At 40.1% G+C, this 24,177-nt stretch overlaps 2 protein-coding genes across 6 annotated transcripts; both read right to left on the reverse strand.

Moving 5' to 3' along the window:
• Positions 1 to 8,997: 8,997 nt before the first annotated feature.
• On the reverse strand, positions 8,998 to 14,946 carry LOC113012137 (alpha-(1,3)-fucosyltransferase 9-like). Its single transcript, XM_026152148.1, has 3 exons — positions 14,311 to 14,946; positions 10,878 to 11,122; positions 8,998 to 10,615 (listed from the first exon to the last, which is right to left on the reverse strand). The coding sequence occupies exon 3, from the start codon at positions 10,605 to 10,607 to the stop codon at positions 9,525 to 9,527; it is 1,083 nt and encodes a 360-aa protein (XP_026007933.1). The 5' UTR covers positions 10,608 to 10,615; positions 10,878 to 11,122; positions 14,311 to 14,946; the 3' UTR covers positions 8,998 to 9,524.
• Positions 14,947 to 14,984: 38 nt separating this feature from the next.
• Positions 14,985 to 21,801, reverse strand: manea (mannosidase, endo-alpha). Of its 5 annotated transcripts, none has more exons than XM_026152147.1 (5): positions 21,783 to 21,801; positions 19,384 to 19,993; positions 17,745 to 17,854; positions 17,531 to 17,607; positions 14,985 to 17,410 (listed from the first exon to the last, which is right to left on the reverse strand). In XM_026152147.1, the coding sequence occupies exons 2-5, from the start codon at positions 19,883 to 19,885 to the stop codon at positions 16,777 to 16,779; spliced, it is 1,323 nt and encodes a 440-aa protein (XP_026007932.1). In that variant the 5' UTR covers positions 19,886 to 19,993; positions 21,783 to 21,801; the 3' UTR covers positions 14,985 to 16,776. The 5 variants fall into 5 exon arrangements, with proteins under 5 accessions (XP_026007932.1, XP_026007930.1, XP_026007928.1 ...); XM_026152145.1 differs by lacking the exon at positions 21,783 to 21,801 and adding an exon at positions 20,539 to 20,607; XM_026152143.1 differs by lacking the exon at positions 21,783 to 21,801 and adding an exon at positions 20,410 to 20,523.
• Between the last annotated feature and the right edge of the window lie 2,376 nt (positions 21,802 to 24,177).

The following is a 24,177-nucleotide window of genomic DNA, read 5'->3' on the forward strand; positions in this document are numbered from 1 at the left end:
ATTATGTCCTAAAAAGAGAAAACCAAAGAGAAAGAACATGATCTCATGGACAGCAGGACACAACATCAAGATTAACCATCATATCATATTAAGGTTTTACATATTACCTTACTTAGACTTAGACTTAGATCCTCCCATCGGGCGACAAGAGAACGCCATTGAACTCGGTCTATCGCGGCAGTTGTTGCTTCATCCCATGACAGTTCGACTGAACGTAAATCTTCAAGGAAAATCCTCCTCCGTGTTATTTTAGGTCTTCCTCGCCGTCTCTTTCCATTCTTCGGGTTCCACAGAACTGCAACACGGGCAGGTCTCGGGTCCGGTAGCCGAAGGATGTGACCAGCAAATCTGAACCGACGCTTGGTGACTTGGACATGGAGCGGCTCTACTCCCGCACGGCAATATACTTCTTCATTGGTAACGCGATCCCGATATGTGATCTTGAGACATTATTACATATTACCAACATGTAATAATGTCTGCTGGACCTCTGACTCTGAACAGAATCGATGGCTTTAAACACTTAGTGGTATGAATATCATAAATAAAAATGTGAAGCCTTTTACGCACTATCACAATACAAACCTGGTGGACACAAAGCACTTTGATGACTCTTCCCACACTGCGTAATCTCACCTTATTTGGCTACAGGTATGCTATCAACCCTGTTTGACAGATACGCTATCGAACTGGTTTCCCAGTTTCTTGGATTCCTCCTTTTTTTCTCTTGGGATGTATCTACTTTCCACAATAAACACGCCCGTTTCACTTAGTTGTAGAGTGCCTCTAAGTGAGCGCACTTTCTTCACACAAGGTTTGATTTCTCTAGCTTCCAAAAGTTTTGATAGCATTTTATGGTGAAATATTGTCAATAGTAGAAATATAATTGACCTGACTTATGACTTATGTAGTGACCTTCCACCCTGTTTTCACTGCAAATCCAAAACTAGCCCATTCTTTTCATTAGTGATGTGTGGATCGATCCTGAAATATCGATTCCTCCAATACCAGTCATTTATGTTCTAGAATCGATTCTCACATTAAAATATCGATATTTTAGTAATTTAGGGTAAATCTGTAGTTTATCATTAACAGGAACACAGTGGAAAGGAACTATAACATTCGGATTGTCTACATTCGAAGGAACTACTTCTTCTTCCGCCTTTCATAGTCATGTGCGAAATACGGCTGTATAAATGTGTGGCAGCCCTTGGCGTGCGCACTCATAACAATGGCTGAGCATAATTGGAGTCATGTGCAGACGTATTTTACCTCCACAAACAGCTGAGACGTGGTTTGCGATACATGTGGCAAAAAAGTGAGGTGTTGCCGCAACACCACTGACCTTGTCAAACACTTCAGAGTAAATCATATCACAGAATATGACGAGCGTATGTTGAGGCGAACTGAAGAGGAGGAGAGGGACAGGTGCTGCTAGGGCGAGACAGACGTCTCTCACGGAGTCCTTTAGTGCTGCAAGCAGGCAAGCAGTTCAAATAGCACAACTTCAGGTTTTTTATTTCTACATGATGAACTCTGCATTATTAAGTGATAAGAACAAGTAATCTGATGTCCTGTAATCATTATGATGCTATAATTTGAGATACCATAAATAAAAGTTTTTGTACAGAGTATCGGTATCGGATCAGTATCGTCGATACCACCCTGAATTTTATTTGGTATCGAATCGGAAAGGAAATCAGTGGTATCGCACATCACTACTTTTCATTCATTCATTTCATGTGTTAATGCTAAACAAGACTTTGTTTATGAAATAAGAGAAATGTGGAAACAATGTGCTTTAGTGCATAGTGTCTGCAGATAATTCCTCAATAATATAGCTGATGGTTGATTCAAACTCAAAATAATTGCAATCACACTTTAACTTTTCCCCACTGGATTAATTATACATGATTTTTCTGATCTTTTTATGATTTCTGAACTGTCAGAATTAGTGTCAAGACAACTACTGTTTGTGATACTTTTTATGAATTGTATGAGTAATGTGTTTATTTATTAATTTATTTATCGTCAATCTTAGGAAAGCAGGGAAGGGCCTCAGCCAGTTGTTGCATTTTAAAATGCAATGTGTTAACTGTCTAAACTGTCAGAATGTGCTGTTTTTGCACTTATAAAGATATTTATATAATACATACAGTACATACATATATAGACACATTTATATATCCATAACTACTGCGGTATTAATTTAGTGACTGAAAGATTGGGCACTTTTTGTGCAGCAAATATATGTTGTTGTGTTTGGAGTATACCTTTTAAAGCATATAAGTATTAAAATGTATCACACTGAGGTGATACACTAATATTAGTGGCAGACAACTGCATCGAATCTCTAAAGCAAGCATGTTGACTGTGACTGATGCTCCTAGGACTTTTAATCGTTCTGATTCCATACATGAGAGGATTGCCTTTAGTTGCAAGTGCAAAGCTCTGGTTCTCTCTACTATAATGCCTCACCTCACCCCAGATTTATTTTTAGACTTTAGAGGTTTTATTTGATTTAGTGCTTAGTTCTGATAAAATAATTATAGTGTGTGATTTTAATATCCATTTAGATGCTGAAAATGACAGCCTCAACTCTGCATTTAATCTGTTATTAGATGAATTGGCTTCTCTTTATCTGATCATTTTTATTAACATCTAAATTTTACAATAATAGATTTCCCTAAGGTGAGAAATAAATTTCATTAGTAGATGTCGTTCTGAAAGTGCTGTGACTAAGTTGAAGGATATAATTCCTCCACTTTTATCTTCTTCAATGCCATGTGCCAACACAGTGCAGAGCAGCTACCTAAACTCTTGAAAGTCACTGTACTCCCTGGTTTAACTGTCAAAGGTTCACCTTAAAGTAGATAAGCTGGAGTCAAATTGGCATGTCAGTAGTTTAGAAGACCTGGAAAAGAGCTTTTTGCCCCTTTTTTTTAAAAAAAGGAAAAAAAAACCCTCTAGTTCTCTTTTCAGCACTGACAAAAATTCAGAGCTCTATGAATTTATTCACAAATAAAAATTCAACCATTAGAGAAAAATTACTAGTAACCATCTCACAGACTCATCATTACGTACAGCTGCTTTAAACACTATTAATATTTTTTGGACTCTTGCACTCTGATTAATTCTTCTGAGTTAACTTCAATAACTACAAATGCTTTAATCCCAAATGTCACCTATCTCTAATAATAGGCTACATCCATTAAGGTGCCAGTAATTAAACCATTACTTAAAAAGCCATCACAACCCACCTGCATGGACTGCTCTTTAAACTTCCCTTTTCTCTAACATTCCTGAAAGAATAGTTATTAAACAGCTAACTGATCATTTTCAGAGGAACGGTTTATTTGTTTTCTCTGTAATATTTTACGTCACAATAAAAAGCCCCTTGAGGCACCTTGGGGTTGTGTTTTGACGCTGTATGAATTGAAATCTTATTAAAATTTTAGAACAGACCCCCCACATATTTCTTTTATATTTATTTAGAACAGAATACAAACACATACATTATTGGTGCGCAGTTTGAGTGCTCTTTTTCTCACTTGCCCTTGCGTCACATCTAAAATACACCTGTCACTGACAATTCAAGTTTAAATTTTGACTACACTTTTTGTATAGAAACATGTGACAGTGAAGTTAAATATTGGGCATTAAGGCCAGTTTTGAGATCCTTTCCCAGGCCCCTTAACGCCCACTCACATCCTGGGCCATTTGACCTCAGGAAATCACATGATAGGGTGGGGCTAGGTTTCACTGCGGGTTCACCCGAAACCTTGGCTGTATCCCAATTCAGGGTCTGCAGCCTTAAAGTACGCAGCCTCAACGATCCTCAAGGGCCGCGTACTCAAAGACCGCTAAGGCCGGAAGTGCGAGGCTTGTGAAATGGGACGGTCTAGCCTCCGTTGCGCTGCCCGGGTTGCCTAGCAACCATGATACTAACAGCTGATAACGTGTCATACAGCTTTGTTTGACAGAAATGAAGGAGAAAATCTTTGGTTCATTTGTTTGTTTGTTTCTACATGAGCTTTGATCATTCTCTGTAAGATTAAGCTCAGCTATTGAACGGCGTATATTTTAAAGTAAAGGCTTTAAAATCAAGTTAGTACAAACGTCACTAATGTCACATAACTTTGCCGACATGTGGCCAACAGTAATGTTTAATGTTCTTCGTTATTAAACATTTGCACATAAATAAGTGACATAATATTCAGTACTTACTTAAAGTTTACTCTTCGGCCGCCCCTCATCCGCCGTTTTTTTTCAGCAAAATTATCCACACCCACCGCCGCGCTATGCATTCTGGGATATGTTGGGCCACGAAGTCTACACTGCCACAGCCTTAAAATTCAGGGAAATGTAGGACACATTTCAGGGCCGCATTTCGAGCAGGCTTTGAATTGGGACAGCCTTCGGCGCGCCGCTGTGACATAATCGGCCTTGAAATGAGTACTTTAAGGCTGCAGACCCTGAATTGGGATACAGCCATAGGCTGATTGTGGCCTACACCTGTTTTCACACCTGGGCTCGTCTGATTAATGTAGAGGATCAACAGGGGGTTCTTGACTGACTTGGGGGACACTCCCCTAGGACTTAAATCTGGGACTGTCCACCATTTGACCTTAGAACTGAAGAAGCTGTTTGGATGAGAGGTGAAACATCTTCAAGCAACTTAAAGAAGTCCAGATGCTTTTCTTTCCAAAAACTCGTTAGACATCACTTTTTGTCTTCTGCTGTATGTCGCTTGTTCAGTGTGTACATCCTCTAAATTGTATGCTGCCAATTAGCCTATATCAGTGTTTTGAATTATAGAACCCTTTAACATAGAATGGATTAATAAGCAGTGTAGAAAGATGTAAATGAATGAGCTTCCATTGTCACTACCTCTACTGGTGTATACATAAGATATTAGCACTGGTTTTCCTCAGTGCTGTTTAGGGGCATTAACACTTGTGGTGGCTTTATACATATCACAGGCAGGGGATCTCATTGGTCAAGAACCAGCCGAGGATCCGCCAAGGATCCACCATGGTGTTGTCAAGATCAGCTCACCATTTTAAGTAACTGTATTTGTATGTCAATCAGAGATATCCTGTGTTCTCACTGGTAGTCAAAAAATTTTATCTCGGATCCCACACAGTGATCATTTCACTCATAGTCACTGAATATCCTTGACTTTCTGTGGGTTCTGGTTGCCACATTGCAGTAAATTGCTTCCAGTGTGGACATACGCTCCTAGAAATATCAAGTGTGCAGAAAGGATAACTGACAGTACTAGTAGAGGTAAGATAAAAACTTTTTAATAAGTCTACTGTGTCTTTCAATCTACAAGGTTTAATGTGACCCTTTTTGATATTTTGGCTGTTTCATTATTTGGCTAAAACTGGAACTTTTAGTAGATTACAAAATAATATATGTATATGTGGGAGGTTTAGCTGCAGTGATCAGATCAAGCCTGTTAAGTTATAATGTGTGGCTCCACTGTGATTATCATAAGAGGGAGCACTTTTTTTGCATTTTATTTTGATCTGCCTTTTTATCTCTAAACCACCAAACTGTGACTACATGTAGCTCATTAACATTTTAGAATTAAAATATTGAATGCATTGTGATGACTTTTTGGACACAGAAAGAGCGATGCATGAATAGTCTTCCATTTCACTCCATCTCTGGTAAGAATTACTTTCCAGCTACTGAAGGTCATTTCAAAATGTGATGCTATAGTAGAGCCACTCATTAAAATGGTTGCCTTTGACACTGCATTGAAGTTGATCTAAAGGAACCCCTTTATTGCCCCTTTACTGTAATAGGAAATATTTTTTTTTGCTATCCTGCAATTAAAGAATTATGCAACTGATACCAATGTGATTTCTGTCCAAAAAAATGAACCTACAGTCAGCAGCTGTTTAGCTTACATTAGCTTGGCTTAGTTTAGTTTAGCTTAGCTTAGCTTAGCTTAGCTTAGCTTGGCTTAGCTTAGCTTAGCTTAGCTCAGCTTAGCATAGCATAGCATAGTTACAGGGGAAACCAATGTATGGTTATTAAACAGCCATTTTAAAATGGCTGTTCTGCTTTTTGTACAGCTCAGCTCAGAGTTGTCCTGTTTTCAGCCATTATGCTAAGCTATGTTGGCTAGCCAAGTTTATATATAAATCCACTTATATATAAACTTGTTTAAAATGTTTAAAAGCAAGCATCATACATGTTTTTTCCAGACAGTTTCAGCATAATCCAGCCTATGTCATGTAATACACATCAGGCATCTCTTTAAAAAACAAAAATAAAGAAATACTACAGTACACTTTACAAATGTTTGCTCATTTGTCCATATCTTTATTTTCATTTTGACACTATCAGACATATACAGTAAAACACAACATTTGGCAAAATACAATGATTTGGCAAAAAAAAAGTATTGATTGACTAACAGATTATTTCAGTGAACTGGCATTAAAATCAAATTTTTTTGGGATACCCAGTCATATAGCATCCAGAGAATCACTTCTGGGTGCATCAGTGAACCTCTCACAGATTCAAACTGGACAACAGAGAAGCCGCAGCTCCTTTTCTTTGTTTTTGTGCAAAAAAAAGAGAGAGAAGATAAAGAAGACTTATGCGGCCCAAAAAGATAAAATGAAAAAAACTTTTTTTCTTAAAGTCACCAACCACATTGGACAAGAAAGCTTTGTTTTCATACATGAGATTGGACTGTACAATATGAAACCATGACTGGCAGCTTCATAGTTATCCTGTGGGACGTGCCAAGGTCTTGGAGGACAGTTTATAAACTCACAATAGCTTCATCTAAGACGACAACTGGCACAGTGAGTCACACTACTCGAAATGAATAAAAGTGCTGTATTTCTGCTGCATTTTGGCACAACTTTTTCAATTAGGTCATGCCAACAGGATTGCCACCAAATATAAACAAAGAAGAAAAAAAAATCACTCCTCAAATGTAAAAGTGCCTGCCTTGATGAAAATGTCCACCTCAAAAACGTTAAAAGCATCATTTCAGATGCTCTTAATTCTTTTTCAAGTGTCTCTCCCTTTAACGTAATTCACAGCCACTCAAAGCACCGGGCATTACTTACAAATGTACAGCGCAGTCACAGTCACTTCCAGACAACAACTGCATGATATAAAGAGATTTACCATGAAAAATATATACAATGCTGCTGGAGTTCCCACTGTCTGCTAGACATAAAGGAATGATCTGTGTTTTGGGCTGGTTTGATCCAATTCCTGCTTCAGTTCACTACAGTGTTTATGTACAGAGTCCACTATGGCATTTGGAACCGTACTCCATAAGAAAAATAATTGGTTTCATCCTATTTTACATCAATGGTCCCTTTGAAATTGAAGAAATGTTAACCTCACTGTTTTTATACTTTGACACAGAAGCTCATCTTGCATAAAATGTTGACAAGAATTTGTACAGTACTTTCTGTAAAAAACATAAATCTCTGTTAATAGCTGCTGAGTGCTGTTGCAATGCATTGTTCAATGAATTAGCCGTTCCAACAACATCTGAATGTGATGCAATATCTGCGATATATGCAGATACCGAGCTGTCTTTTTGTAGTGTGGTCTCAAGGGTGTGGTGCAGTGCTAAAACAATCAGAATCACATGGAAACACTCGCTCCCAGACAACACTGAGGTATGATGATTCATACAAAAATACGGGTAACCTTGCAGCAGCCATAAAGATCACATCTTTCACATCTTAAGTTATAATGTGTGATGAGAGTACAGCACCTAAGTGAAGAGCTTAAGCAAATGCTTGTACTACGTGCTCATTTTGTGCTCTTTCTGCTAAATGCAGTCAGTCAAAAATGACAGACTTTCCAAATTAAGATGCAATGTGAGGAGGTGTGTGTGGGAGTTTCATATTGCAGTACAATGGCTCTGTGCTGTTCTATCATCATCATCCACATGGAATCCAAAACACCGTGACAAAATTACAAAAGACAATGAACAATTCACAGCAATATTAATTAGCAACCTCCCTCTCACATAACAGTGACATCTTCTGTCGGATACCAAGGTAAAGATCGCCAAATCCAATCTACAAATACATTGACCATCTGCCTTAGTGTAAGTATGTGAAAATAACAGTTTGATTAGCAGTGCAAATGCAAACTTATAAAAATATGGGAAAAAAATTACAGCTACATAATTCCAAAAATACACAATATGTACATGACCCTATTGAACCATTTTCACATTGGAGTTTAGTAAACAATGCATAGGTGAATTCATCACTAGCACAGATGAGATTGTTTTTTATCATATAATGCCTCATTTGAATAAATATTACATAAATATTTTCACTTTTATGTCAGCCCCTCTTCTCCAGCTAACACTTTCCCCAATTTCAGCTTGTGCCACTTCATAAGCAGGGGATAATAAAAAACAAAAACTTGCATCATGAATGTTATCAGAACATTTATACAATCATGCAATCACACTAAAAAATAGGACAAAATCATTTAAAAAAATAGCAGCAGATGAGGTTATGTTAAGTAAAACATGGTCAGAAATAATTTTTAAAAAAAATGTGCACTTGTAAATCATAAAAAATAAATTAAAAATTATAAATTAAAAACTCAAAAGGCAAAGTAAGGCTTAACTAAAATTCAAAGGACAAAAAAAGAACAAGCTAGATGTGTCACTGGGCCTCTGAACCAATAGAAAGACACCATTCAGCTGCTCACGACAGAACAGCAACGAACCTTTGTGTTAACTGAAGGACAAAAATTTTACAGTACTGCCTTCAACAACATAACAAAAATCACACAGTGTGATGGGATCAGCCACACATGGGTAAATCAGTCCATTTGTTCACTTTATTAGTTTGTTTTGCAGTTTTCTTCATTAATATAATTCATTAATCATTTGGTTACACCTAACACTGATATTATGAGGCGCGCACATAATAGCGTTGTGTGGTTTTTCTAAAAATGTTTTCTGTTATATTAATTATGTTTTTGTTTTTTTTTTGAGTTACCTGGGTTTGGGCGGTGGCTGTTTCCTGTCTGGGAAAAAGGGACCTTCTTCTTCTAAATTTTTATTGTTGGTTGTGGGGGCAAAAGGCATGGCTGAGGACTCTGAGAACAATAGGCCTGCTCAGAAGGACCAACCATGTGCTCATCAGGAACAGGGATGTTTTAGGTTTACTTAGGTTATTCTGTGCTTAGTTAATATTAGAGTGTGTTTTTGTTTTCCCCCTATTGTGTGTAAACGGCCAAACCACTATAAAAGCTACTCTCTTGTGTCTTTGTAATTAGGGTGGTTTGTGAGTTAAGTTATGTCCACTTTGTTTGTTTAAGCTTCTGAAAATTACTTTTTGTAGAGTTACATTTAGTTGACCTCTTTTATGGGCTTGCTACTTATGTTTTTGAATTTAGTCTTTTTTGAACTTTTTGAGGGTTAAAATAAAGAAAACCCTTTTTGAAGAAATTTTTTTACCTGTGTTCTTGGCTGCTTAGCCCCTCACACACAGCCCTTCAAATCTCTAACCGCCCCAGTACCACTTATCAAGGCTATTGAATGCCTTGTATTCCTTGTGCCTTCGCAAGTAATCACAAGCCAGGCATGTGTGCTCTGCCCAAAAATAGGCCTTCTTTACTTTAAAGTGTCGCCGCCACTCAAAGTACCTGAGGTACATTTCCTCATTTTTGTCCAGGAGCAGCAGGTAATCAGCCAATTCCTTGGGCGAGCTGAAGTCATCAACATGAATGAAGGAGTCTCCCTGGATAAAGTTCTCGTAATTCTGCCTGGGTGGGCCGAGAACCACTGGCACTGTCCCCACTGAGAGTGGGTTGTACAGTTTCTCAGTAATGTAATCTTTGTGGATGGAGTTCTCAAACGCCAGATAGAACTTGCAGCTGGCGATGGTGGGAAAGTAGTCTTGGTCAGAGATGTACTCCCCAAAGGCCTGTCCATATGCATGAACCTCAATGTGTTTGTAGAGTTCATTATAATATTTCACCCGCACGTGATCCTGGTTCCAGTTGCTTACAATCCAGCAAATCAGCTTGTTTTTGCTGGGTGGTACAAAATCCTCTTCCCCTTCTGCTGCTACGATGGACCCATAAGGCACTTCAATGTCAGCATCCTGACGGTAATTGAGAGTCAGATTAAACAGGTTCTCTATCCCAGGCAGCTGGGACGAATGGGATGGCGACTCAAAGTTCATCCATATCCACTTCTGGAACGACGGTCGCTGCAGCGGCGGCAGATTGGACAGGTCAGTGCTGATGTCCCGGTGATGGATGACGACTCCATCAGACTTATTGTAGAAGTTCCTGTCTGCTGTGATGAAGCAGCCATCAATGTTAAAGAGAGAGCTGCAGACGTTCAGGTCGTACGTTTGTCCGAAGGGCCAGAGCCAGATCAGCAGAGTGGTCACGTTTTTATCGCTCTTGGTGGAGAAGAGGTTCTTGACCCGGTCTGTGGATACTGTTGACTCTACAGGACCTGATAACCAGCTTGTAGATGGTTTAAAATACATCAAAAACAGAGTCACAAAGCATCCCAGTATAAAAGTACCAAGCAGAAGGGGTCGCAGAATTCTGTGAAAAGGTGCAGATGGCATACTCTGTCCTAAAAAGGGCAAACCAAAGAGAAAAATACCACACAGTCAGCAGGACACAACATCAGGACTGATCATCTTATCGGGCTTTACATACTACCAACATGTAATAATGTCTACTGGATCATTGACTCTGAACAGAATCTGTGCCTTTAAATACTTAGTGGTATGAATATATACTGTGTGGTGTGTAAGGCAATAGTTTGCATCGGTGCTCAAATAAAACTGCTAAATAAAACTGTGATGCCTCCTACAACATATTGCAATACAAACCTGGCGGATTTTACTGAATGCTGAAATCCAAGCAAGAGTAGAGGTTGTGGGAATTTGAGGGAACAGCTCCTACATCGGATCGAAGCTTGGGTTAACCTCCTCTGTGATTCGGTGCTCATAGGAAAACAAATTGCAGGATGGAGCTAGAAGATGCTTCTTTGCTCTTAGGCTGAATAATAACGATCCTTAATGACTGAATGAAGTGTGTTTGATCTTGAATTTACTGGTCTTCTTAATGATGCCTCCTTTATACAAGCAAAAAGAGAAAATGAGAGAGAATCTATTAAGCCAGAAAAAGAGACAAAAAGCAAGCACTTTGATGACCCCTCCCATTTTGCCTACTCTCTCCATACTTGACCACAGGTATGCTATAATCAGTCTTGGCATAACAAATTAGTTTAGTGGCTTTTTTCCTAGTTAGTAGTGATATGAATTTATTTTGGACTTTCCTGTTAGTTGGCTCCTATGAAAGTTTATTTTTTATCAGTAGTGTAAAAAAATCTTTCTCGGGGATACAAACAGGTTTTAAGCTTGGACAGAGAGAGCTTCGTTAGCCAATTCTTGTTAGCTCATGAACTTTGAGTTCATTAGTGCAGTGGTGGTTCTTGAACTCACTTACTAGGTTTAAGACACTAGGTTATGTGTAGGGAATCCACTGAGTCACCTGTTACATTAATGTGGGTAGAGATATATGCTTGGGAACACCTCAGTGGTTTTGATGGGATCACTGGTTTAACCAGTTGCCACTCACTTAACCCCTACTTTTAACTGCCTAAAGGCTAGGGTTAAGTTAGATGGTTTTGGTTGCGAGAGTAGGAGGACTGTTCTCCAGCTTCCTTGACTTGTCCCTGACTTGTAATCGGCTCCTTCATTAGAGTCACTGAATCAGTGCCCAAAGGCTTTTGTCTTATAAACTGTAGAACACTTTGTTAGTAACTTGTTGTGGTGTAGGACCTTAATATTGCGACAACATATCGCGTTTGGTTAGGATTATTTGTTGCTGCTTTTGGTTGTAACTTGGGTTTTGGCTGTTATGCTCTTTTGTTCTGGATATCTTACTATTGTCTGTGTCCAGTATAGAAACTTTGTCATCCTTAAGCTGTGTACACACTGGAACTGATTCTCCTGTTGCGTGTCGCTTTAAAGCTGGCAGCTGGTGGCTTGCGGATGTTTCAAATTCTGGTTGCCATATTTACCACCAGATCATATGTTAATTAGTGATATCCTGCATTCTCATTACTAGTCACTTCAGTCAGTTGCCTGGGATTTGAAAAATGTTTACTCCAGGCTCCACTAACTTCATGCAGTGATAATTTCACCCATAGTCACTGAATGTCCTTGACTTTTCGCCATGTTGCACTTCCGGTTTGAAAATAGCTTTTTTCACATGTGGAACCATATGGAGGTTTGGGATATGACTGTCCAGTTAAGCTACCTAGCATGTCACTGTTTGCTTTCTAGTTATTCCTCCTCTGTCTTGGTCTGTTCTGTTCTCTTAAAAATGCTCCTAGAAGTATCAAGACTGTAGAAAGAGTAGCTGACAGTACTAGCAGAGTTGATATAAAACTTTTTAATAGGCCTATAGTATTTGTCAGTCTATAATCTTTAACATGACAAGTGCCAGAGAAATGGCTTTTTGTAAAAAAGAAGCATATCTGTCATCGCTTGGCTAACTGTCAAATACCTGCATCCACACACTCACCATGACTGAGCTAGGCATTGTACAGTTCTTAATTCAATTGTGGTTCTTTCAAACTCCATTACTTTGTGGGTTTCCCTATGTTCTGTGCCCACTGAGCTACTTCATAGCGCCACAGAGAAAGCTTGTATTTCCAGCATGCATGCAGAGATGAGCTTAATCTCTACAAACAAGTGTATAAGGCAAAACAAAACTTCTCACACAAATAGTCAGGTAGTCCTAGATAGTCCTAGATATCTTTTAAAAGTTTCCAGTTAGGCATGGATGTAGGTTGTTATTTTGGGTATCCACTGTGTGTTGTAAGAGAATGCTGCCATCTTAAGGCTGAGAAGAATAGAAGAGCTCTCTGGGGCTCAGCACACCTGCATTTGGCACAGAGGCCACACAAGCCTGACATGCCAAGTGCAGAATCAAAGCTTGAGAGACGATTTTTCTTCCATGCATCCCTGAAGCATATCTGAATCAGTAAAATCAAAGGAAAGGGTAACATGCATCCATGCTTCATCCAAATCTTTGACTTTGTTACACAGATATGCACCAAGCGGACACACAAGTCAGAGATGGATTGAGATAAGAGCCAAATGAGTGCCACTCATTTTAAAGGCTTATGGTATCAATACATTTTCATGTAGGGACAATCCTCTTACAGCACTCAACCATGCCTCCTGTGAGCTGCAGTGATAAGCTCTGTGGTTAACAGGATGCATCCCATGCATGCCATGATGTGCTGGTGTCAATTATATAAAACACCCCATAGGATGGAGGTTGACCTGTATTGCAGTGATCAGGTCAGGCCTTTGAAGTTCCAGTGTCTCCAATGTGATTATTTAAAGAAGGTGCACAATGTTTTATTTATTTATTTAGATATGTCTTTCTATCTCTAAACCACCAAAATGAGACTAAGGGGAGACTCCTGCAGCTCATTCACATTTTAAAAAAAGCATAGCTGTGATTTTGTTAAATGCATTGTGATGTATTTGGGACACAGAAAGAGCACCGCATGGGTGAGTAGTCTGCAGCGAGGCCACGTTTGAAGTGGCTGGAGAGCAGTAAGGGGAGGAAAAAAACGCAGTCACACATTTTCTGTGGCAATATCAGTCACAGAAATCTCAAATCCCAAACAGCGTTTTGTAACGGGTATGCAAAGGCTAAAGCTGCACATGTACACCAAAATTGTTGTCTTTAGATTGCAACTCATAATTTCTGGAAGGAGCTCCGCACTGGCTGAAAACGGACACTCCATCTCAGGTGAGAATTAATTTCCAGCCACCGAGCACTGAAGGTCATTTCAAAACGTGACGCTGTAGTGGAGCCACTCTTTAAAATGGTTGTCTTTTGGCGTGACACTGCATTGAAGTTGATGGGAATAATAAAGATACACTGGAATATTTTCCAGTGCTGACTAACAGAACCTAGATAATAGCGCGCCGTGGGCATAATATTTGCAGCTATGAGGGCAAGGTTTGAAATACAAGTCACATTCACGGGAGAAAAACATCCATGTCCCCTGCAGTGTGTGAACTGTCTAGTGCATTAAACATTTAAAAATGCAGTGTACAATCAAACACCCCGGGGAAAACGAGAAGCGGTCTATATTTGTCACATTTGTTTTGCGCATTTTCTTTTTGGCGTTTTCAATTAGCTACAGATGATTTGCCTTTAAAATCAGGTAGAAGATCAGACATAGGATGCAAGAATGGGGGGGAGAAAGACTCAGCCAAGCATTTTACTCACCATCGCGACAGGCGTGAGTCAAAATAAAGCTTTCTTCTCATTTCCTCCTCCTCACTTTCAAAGACACATAGGAACATACGGAAGATGTGGATGCGTTTGGAATAAAAAATCGAGCCCGCACGCCGTGTTTGCAGCAATAGAGCCCGCATCCATCGTCTTGATCCCGAAAAAATGATGATACCTACTGTAGTAATGTGCGCTGAATCTTCTCCGCTACTGCACACCGACGCAGAGAATGATGGCTGCAAGTGAAAAAAAGGGGGGAAGAAAGAAAGAAAGAGGGGGAAATCGCGACTACCTCGTTCGCTTGCACACTAAATTCATATCTCGGTGTGCGAGGGCGCCATGTATGCTCAGGGATGTGATGCGATGTGGAATAATTCCCTGCTGGCTGCCCATGCGCTACCTTGCTCTGTTTACCGTGGATGCAGCTGCAGGCTGTGGCGGAGCGCTAGTTTGAGTGGGATGCTGCGATTCCGCTTTAGTACCATATTACACTTTAATCGTTTGTTTAAGGTTCTCATTTGAATAAACAGGTCAGTCATCTCTGAAGGATTCACCTCAATTGGTCTGTACAAATTAATCTTTCAGTGATGTAAAAGCTGAAGTCTGATTGCCAGTTAGCGAGGATAATGCACCACAGCCACCTTCAGAGGCCCAAAAACACAATTCTGTTAATTTTCAGCGAGTTTATTTAATATTTTTCGCATTCTTAAATCACATGCAAAAACAACTTACAAAAAAAGTAGGTTCAATTATCTATACAGAGGCTCACAGATGCAGTTTGCCCCATTAAACCTTGAGCATGCCCTGTGATTTCTTTTAGCCAGTCAATTAATCATTTACGGGGTTGCTCTAGTGGTTTAATGTTGTAATTCAAAACAGTTGGAGTCATCATCACAGGGTTCATTTCAAAATTAACGACTAAATTTCAGAAGTGCATCAACACGATTTTGCATGGGTCAAACTCCAAAAAACTTTTCTTACACAGCGTCGGATTAAAGGCAGCCTTGCACAACAGCAAGGCAAGAGGACATGAAGACGAGATCTTTGAGTTTGACTTCAGTAGGCAAAGCAACACCTGGATGAGCCAGAGCCAATTGGAAAACAAGTGCTGTGTGCAGGTGAAGCTCATTTGGCTTTTTTGGCCACAATCACCAAAGGTACCGTTTAAGAAAAACTAGTAAAAAGCATTTAATTGAAAAATAAAGCAAACACACACACACATAACTTGCCAACTTTTAAGCATGAAAGCTGTTGCAGTAATATTCTGATTTGGGAGCGTCGGGAAAATTGCCTGGATCGAGGCAAAAATAAATTCCAATAGAAGTCAGCAAATTCTGGATGCAAATGTTCCGCAGCCAGCCAAGGACGTACAACTGAGAAGATGCTGGGTTGTACAATTAGACAGTGATCTATAGCAGTCCTTAAAACTTGCTGTGAACTGCTCCAGGAATCCAAGCTGAAGCTGAATGGCTTTCACAGCCATGCTTGCTTATAAACCTGTGGGTAAACATGCTGCATGGCTGCGGAAGCCGAAACACCACCAACAAAAATTCTCACAAGTTCAAGTGATCTGGAAGAAGGACTGGGCTGAAAATTAAGAGGCAAGAATAAAAAGACCACTGTATGTTTTCAGTGGAGAGATGGCTTTGCTGCGGGGGCAGTTTTAACATAATGCGTGATTTGTGCAGATGCAGCCAAACAGCTGTGGCCACGCAGCTGTATGCACTGATAGCACGTCTAGTAAGAGAAGTATCTGTTAGACTTGTACTGTACCATGGCAACAGCTCATAAATAAGAAGGCAATCTACTGCACAGATAAAAACCAATTTTGTTTTTGCCCTCCATTCCCTCAGCTACAAATCTGTTTCAACAACTGAACTGCTATCCTTCCATCCCGCCGCTGTTTGCATCATTATGACTCATCTCAGATTTTAAACTGACATGTCTTTGAAATGTCAAAATCTATGTTGCAGGGTTTTTTTATTTTCTTGTACTGTATTTTGGGCTGAAGCCGAGTTGAAAGCAGAATGAGGCAACAGCTTTATTCCACCAGACTGCTTTGTTTACTCGTGTCTCTGCCTCGTTCCAGAGTGCACTTTATTTCTATTCGGGTCTAATATAGTCACAGATCACAGAACTGCAAAACATGCCTATGCTGTTTCGGCTGGTGAAAATCCAGGAATAGCAAAAATGCACAAGGGTGTGCAAACAAGCGTTAATAAGACATCAGTTAAATTCACAATAATTCGTTCAAGTGCAACAAAACGACATACATCAGCGCAGCCAAAATTAGGATAATTAAGTGGTTCACTTGCCTACGGCTTTGCAAATCATTTGGCTTTTCTCATAAAGTTGGTCTTCATTTGCATTTTGCTCTGCGTTCAGCAAGCAGAACTCCATTTAGCTTTCATTTTGTTTATACCCCCATGAATAAACATCTGCTATGGCTTTTAGTCATTTTCATTCCTGCCACTTTCGTCTCTCACCACTAAATATCGCCGCCCATTTGCGAGTTATTTCCAGGTAGATTGATGGTTTGTTGGGCAGATAGTCCAGATACACCGTCTGGCTTGTTTTTGGAATTGCCATTTCAATCTGAGTCCCCTCGTGCCACTCGTTAAAGGATGTGATAGAGATAAAATCAGGCCTGGCTTCCAGTGCTGCACTCAGCGAGGTTTCGTAGTATTTGCCATTGATGCGGTTTCGAGTGTTTTGGAAATTCCAGGGTCGAATGCTCGTGTCGATATATCCCGGGCCTACACTTGGAATGAACATCAGGTTGTTATCTTCACAGAAAGCTTTTATAGAGGCCCAGTTACGCTGCGTGGAACCGTAGGAAAAACCATTAGTGGCAAAGTAGGTGTAAACGCCGTCGAACCCTGCTGTCAGGATATCTCTCTTGTCTTTCTCCTCCACCAGCAGCGCGATGAAGATGGCGTCATACGGGGTATCCCTGATGCTGTTGGTCTCCGTGTGCTTTAGCAGCTTGGCCCACTGCTCCGAGTTCAACAGATATGAGTCATACACATAGAAGAGCGGAAGAAGTTTGCCAGTGTTTGTCAAGTACTTGAAAAAAGCCGGGTGCTCTCCGTATCTGTGGAGGATGGGATGGGAAAAACAACCAGATGTCAAAGGAATAGAAAGATGAATCTAAATATGCAGATAACATTAATGATGACATCTGAATGACTCTGTGGACGAAATCACTACTCACTTCTCAATGATGTATTTAACATTAGTAAACATGTTGACTTCATCCCTTCCTTTGTATGGCTCAATGTGAAAAGCTACCTATAACACACACACACACACACACACACACACACACACACACACACACACACACCGGGGATCACAATCACAAATCCTTTCATTAGGAATATAATGACGTTTCATTCAAGCAACTGCTGCAATCTCTACACACACACCTTAATGTGGTATTTATGAGCCACCTCAAACAGCAAAGGCACAATGTCGTCTGTTGAGTCCCCGTTGTCATCCTTCATATTGGGAGGATACCAGGAAACAGCAATGACACCTTAAAATAAACAGTTACAGTATCAATATGAAATCTAAAAGAAAAACACCCAGATGGACATTCATAAAGATAACTGGATTCATTTAATGTAAATGTGTAATAAATCTGTATTAAATGTGTGCCTGGAGCAATATTATTAGGCTTTCCTTGTATCAGTGTGTCACTATTATCATAGCTGCCGACACAATTCAATTAGAAGAGTTTTTGTTTGATAGTTGGGAACAATATGTTTATTTTGTGTGAAAAACTAAACACTAACCTATAAATGTCTGCAGCTCACTACATAGATTCAGAATGATCCAAAGAATAGGCAACATGTCATTCCTGTTTGAGCTTAACTGCATTGATTTATTTGGCCTCCTGGTGTCTGAGGTCATCCTCCATCAGCTTATCTCAGCGCCACCTTTTCGCCTAAAAGCCAAAGGCGAACAGGCTTTTCCAGCTGTTACTGCCACCAGGGCAACAACAGCTGGAATTTTCCGTGAACCCACATAAGCACATGTCTAACTGACAATAAACCACTTCTAAAGACATACAGTGTGGTGAAAAAATATTGGCTCCCTTATATGCTTCAGACTTCAAATACATTTCCACACCAGGATAAATGCAAAAATCAGTTTTTTAAAAAATGATTTCATTTATTAAAAGGGTGAAATAATAATAAAAAAAGCTATCCAAACCTAACTGGCCCTGTGTGAAAAATGTTATTATCTCCTAATTCTAATAACTGGTTGTGCCAACCTTGGCAGCAATAACTGCAATCAAGCTTTTGCAATAACTAGGAATGAGTCTTTCACATCCCTGTGGAGGAATTTGGCCCACTCTTCTTTGCATTTTTAAAAAAAAAATTCAGACACATTAGAGGGTTTTCCCGCATGGACGGCCTGTTTAAGGATTTGACTAGACCACTTCAAAACCTTCATTTTGTTTTTGTTTCATTCAGAGGTGGACTTGCTGATGTGTTTAAGATTATTTTCCAGCTGCAAAACCCAAGGTTCTTTGAGCCTCAGGGAAAAAAAGGATGGCCGGGCATTTTGCTTTAGGATTTTCTAGTAGAGAGCAGAGTTCATGGTTTCGACAATTACAGCAAGTCATCCAGCCGCCCGAGACCACCACACTACCACCGCCGTGTTTGACTGTTGGCATGATTTTTTTAAAATAAAATAATGTGTTAGTTTCATGCCAGATGTAACTGGACTCAAACCTTCCAAAAATATTTTCCTGAAGGTTTTGGGGATCAAGATGTTTTCTAAGAAATGTGTACAGTGTGAAAAAAATTAAGACATCAGGAAGGGAGCAATATTTTTTATACAGCACTGTATATATTTTCACTAGCTTTTAGTCACGTACGCGTTTAAATTTTTCTTACTGGTCTTTTATTTCTAGTGTTATTTCTATTGTTATACTTTATTTATGACTTCTTTTTATTCATATTTTGCCATCATTGCATTGCCTGCCTGGAAAGCACTCTGGCTCAGCTCCTGTTGTTTTAAATGTGGTATATAATTAAAAGTGACTTGATGTCTTACCGATGGCTGCTGTACGCAGCTGCTGCATATGAGCCTCTATAACAGAGGGGTCTCTAGAACTGTAAACCCCTAAAGCAGGGTAAAAGTTGGCTCCAATGTCATCAGGTGGGCTGTGTCTCCCTTGTGGATATCCCTGAGCTACCTTAACGTCCCAGTGTGGCAGCTGTGGATGGTCCCAGTGTATGTATTTTCCATCAATCTTTGGGTTTCCATACCACGTGTAGTAGAAGGCATGGAGGTAGTAATTTGGAGGAGGGAACTTCCTCAGTGTCGCTTCCAGTTCTGCATCCTTGTCTGACTGAGCTGCGCTGCTCATTTTGATCTCCTCTGGTTTTTTGTTGCGGTTTTCCTGGCTCTCTGGTTTGGGAAACCCCTTTATATCGGCTGGGCTGCTGAATGGAGAGTCCCGTGATATTAGCTCACTTAAGAACACAGTTATGGCGAGTATAAGCAACACCAGAGCAATTAATGTGATGCAAGGCTTGCGCTTAAATCTTGCCATTCTTCAGTTAGTGCTTGAGGCTTTCCATAGTTCATTGTTGAGACACCAGTGAGTGACTGTGGTTGGATGGGGAGCCAGTAAAGCTCAGCCGGAGAGTGTTTACCCAGCCTAGAAATTGAATGATATAAGAGATGTGAGTACGTCTGTTGATCTTCCCAGAAGTGCCCAGTCATTAAATAATAGACAAAATTGCAGCTTTAGTTATTTTTGCAATAATGTAAAGCTAAGTAATTTCCCATCTATTAATTAATAAAGCAAATAAAAAAGTGGAAATACCAAGTTTTATTTACACTATAAATACAATAGCTGGTTACAGTACGTCCATTACTGCAGCTTAGCACCACACAGTTAAAAAGCTAGCAGCATTAGCCACATGAACTCTACCTGCACTGAACTTCAGACTTGTCAACACCACACAGGCACCACAGGGCTGACACGACATCCGTTTTATTCGTCTACAGCCTAACAGTTAGCTTCTTCTTGCACTAAAACTAAAACATTTTCATATCTCACATGAAACACACCCAGTCCAATGGCTCGACCCAGTCCTCATAAATTATTTTCGCTGCTGGGATGCAGAGGACGAGACACAACCTGCACTTCTGGTTTATTGCCTGTCCTGGAAAACGTCACAGATCTACAAACACACTGACCTGAGACTGCTACTGCACTGTTACCCATCCATGCGGTATAGGAAGCTGCCTCCTCTTTAGCTAACAACAGTCATAGAGGCGGTTTAACTGAATGACAATGAGTGACAGCGCCCCCATCGCCGTGGAGGGTTCATTACAGAAAATAATAAAATTAATACCACAGGAATGAATGATAAGATAAGATAAGATAAGATAAGATAAGATAAGATAAGATAAGATAAGATAAGATAAGATAAGATAGAACTTTATTAATCCCTCGGGTGGGTTCCTCTGGGAAATTCGATTTCCAAAAAGCACAGCACCGACAGAAGTTACAGTTACAGAATATTATATATATATATATATATATATATATATATATATATATATATATATATATATATATATATATATATATATATATATATATATATACACACACACACAAGGCTGGACTGGGACAAAAAATCGGCCCGGGCATTTTGACTGGAGACCGGCCCACCAGGATAAAGATTGAAAATGTGACGTCATTCAGGGGTAAAACCGCAAAGGGTTCTGGGAACTTGTGGCAAGAGGTACTAGCGCACGCAGGCTTTCAATTGAACTCAGTTACACAGCGATAAAAAGAAACCCAAAAAATGGCAAGAAGCTGTTGTATTATTAACTGCAATAGCCGGTCGCATGACAGCCACGGGAAGCCGACGGGTAAAGAGATCGTTTTTTTTTTTATCGGATTATGTCGTTGAAGAGAAATTTTTTAAGCCATGTTTCCGAAGTAAGAGCCACGGATGGTCTGGATATACCAAATATAACGTCTCAGAACACTCCAGCTCACATGTTAGTCTGCTCCAAGCATTCCCACAAAGGTCAGAGTTTTGTAGTAGTTAATACGTCATTTTTCTTAACATAATTGGTGATATAGGTTACAAGCAAGTCTGGCGCTGAACAGAAATTGTCGCGCTATGCTCCTTTGTTTATTGTGCATAAATAGTGAATTGTCCTGACACAATATTGCGCTTCGCTTCTGTTATTATGGTACATTGACAAAAACATATACTTTTATTCACAGGATAAAACAGTTGTTTTGTATCACTAATTGTCCAGTACGATTACAGCATACAATATTATTGTCACTGCTACATTTCTGTAATGAACCAGAAATTATTTCCACTACTAATTAATTACCGTTGAGCTCAAAGGTCCTATTAATAAACGGTTAACGAATGTGTATTTATGACGACGATTTGTGAGACTGGTAAACTTACCTTTGTTTGTACGATGGTCTTTCGTTCTACACGGTGCATTTCAAGATCCTGTACCCATCCGTCGGTAAACTGTACCTGGGCTTGTTGCAGTGACCTGAAGTTACTAAACTTCATGAGTGTGTGCACTCACTCCAAGAACCGTATAATTATAAATCTGAGCGTGGTGAAAGTTGGGCAACACGCTAACGTCTTTTGTCCACTCTGTGTGCTCGTAAGGGTCTGACCCTTTCACTCCTTTGATTTTTTCCTCGTATCTTTTCTTTGTCTTTTCGTCGAGTCTGTCTTTGTACGGACCGGCATTTTCTCCTTTTGTTTTGTACATTCCTTTTTTGTGCGTCAAAGAAAAAACAAGAAGGCATTGGAACCGGAGAATGAACGTTTTGCGGTGCTGCAAATGCTTGCATTTGATGCGGTACTTGGATTGTTTTGCCACGAGTTCCCGGCATGCAATGCGCAAAAATCACATGATTGCTAAACAAGGGGGAGGGTCCATCCGGCCTCCTCGGCTGTAATTGGTCCAGCCCAGAGTCGATCATGACCAATTGGCCAATCCAACACCTTTCATTATATATACCCTTCCTAAAAAAAAAAAAAAAATCCATCGGCCCATAACAACAAAAAAATCGCCAGCGGCCCACCGGGCAAATGCCCGGTATGCCCGATGGCCAGTCCAGCTATGCACACACACATACACACACATATATAAATACAGAGACAAATATAAATAAAATATACGAAGGGGATAAATAGAATAAATAGGAATAAAAATAAAAATACAAGTGAATTGCACATTTCAAGTATTGAGGTCTATTTGCACCATTGACTATTTACAAAAAGTATTGCACAAGGTATTGTACAGTGAGGTGAAGAGGCACTACAGCTTAGTTGTTCCCCCCTCCTTTGTCCTCCTGTTTCCCCTCCCTCTCCCCTCCAGAGAGGAGTTAAACAGTTTGATGGTGTGTGGGACAAAGGAGTTTTTAAGTCTGTTAGTTCTTGTCTTGGGGAGAAGCAACCTGTCACTGAACAGACTCTTCTGGTTGTTTATGGCCGTGTGCAGAGGATGCCCAGCATTGTTCATAATGTCCAGCAGCTTTTTTAGTGTCCTTTTCTCTGCCACTGTCACCAGAGTGTCCAGCTTCATGCCGACCACAGAGCTAGCCTTCCTGATCAGTTTCTCTAGCCTGCATGAGTCCTTCTTTGCTGTGCTGCTCCCCCAGCACACCACAGCATAGAAAAGTACTCCAGCAACCACTGACTGGTAAAACATCCTCAGGAGCTTCCTGCAGATGTTAAAAGACCTCAGCCTCCTAAGGAAGTACAGTCGGCTTTGGGCTTTTTTATACAGGTGCTCTGTGTTGCATGACCAGTCCAGTTTATTGTCCACCCACAGCCCGAGGTACTTGTACTTGTTGACCACCTCCACCTCCTCCCCCTCTATCTGAACCGGCAGTGGACCTTCTCTGGACCTCCCGAAGTCCACAACCAGTTCCTTAGTCTTTGAGGTGTTGAGTTGCAGGTGGTTTGTGTGACTCCATGCGACAAAGTTCCTCACCAGACTTCTGTACTCCTCTTCCTGATCATCCCAGATACACCCCATGATGGCTGCTGTCTACAAACCAAACATCACAGCAGGTCTATCGTCTTGTCTTCATCCACACCGCGCTGCCTGCACTCCCTTAGTCCTCATGTGTACTGTCCATTGCTTTAGATGGTTGACAGGTTTAAACTCATTTACCTTCACTGACTCCACTCCTTGCATATTCATTGTTAATTATATATCATATTGTAATGTTGTGTAAATCAAAGCATTTCTGTGAATGCAACATCACTATTCAAACCAACAAACCTCATTTGAAACAGTGGTTTAACTTCAAAGATCAGATTTGTTTCAGTGAATAATCTTAACATTTAATATGTACAATAATTAGTTTGGAGTGATTATTCAATCAAATGTTATTCCAGAATTATCTGGGTAGTGACATTTTGAATGGAAAAACCAGTGACACAACCAAAGGAGAAACAGAGGACTCCTCCTTATCTGACCTTTTCCTATGTGAAGTCTGTGGACAGTGAATATATCCAGTGATGATGATAGCCTCCAGCAGTGTTTCCACAGGTTATGAAAGAAGATTATTTTGTGCACATGTTTACAAATAAATAAAAACCCCATTGCTATTTCTTTATTGTTCTGAAAGTGGTACTATGGCTCATTGTTGCTTGGCTCTCATCTCATCTCCACTTGGACCCTCACTGTTTTCTCTGTCACTGACCTCATTGTGTTCAGGCCTTTTTTTCCAGAGGGCTCTGAAATGGCCTTAGAGTTGTTTGGCATTTTTAGCTGCCTAAACTGCCACACTGGTTCACTTCTGCTGCATACAAAAGGATGGAGATGGAA

Source organism: Astatotilapia calliptera, chromosome 19 (genome assembly GCF_900246225.1).
Source record: "Astatotilapia calliptera chromosome 19, fAstCal1.2, whole genome shotgun sequence".
NCBI lineage: Eukaryota > Metazoa > Chordata > Actinopteri > Cichliformes > Cichlidae > Astatotilapia > Astatotilapia calliptera.

Coding starts and splice junctions, on each gene's coding strand:
- manea (XM_026152147.1), bottom strand. CDS start 19,885: ATGGCAAGATTTAAGCGCAAGCCTTGCATCACATTAATTGCTCTGGTG. Junction 17,855..19,383: donor GCTGCGTACAGCAGCCATCG/GTAAGACATCAA, acceptor GTTTATTTTAAG/GTGTCATTGCTGTTTCCTGG. Junction 17,411..17,530: donor GTTAAATACATCATTGAGAA/GTGAGTAGTGAT, acceptor CATCCTCCACAG/ATACGGAGAGCACCCGGCTT.
- LOC113012137 (XM_026152148.1), bottom strand. CDS start 10,607: ATGCCATCTGCACCTTTTCACAGAATTCTGCGACCCCTTCTGCTTGGT.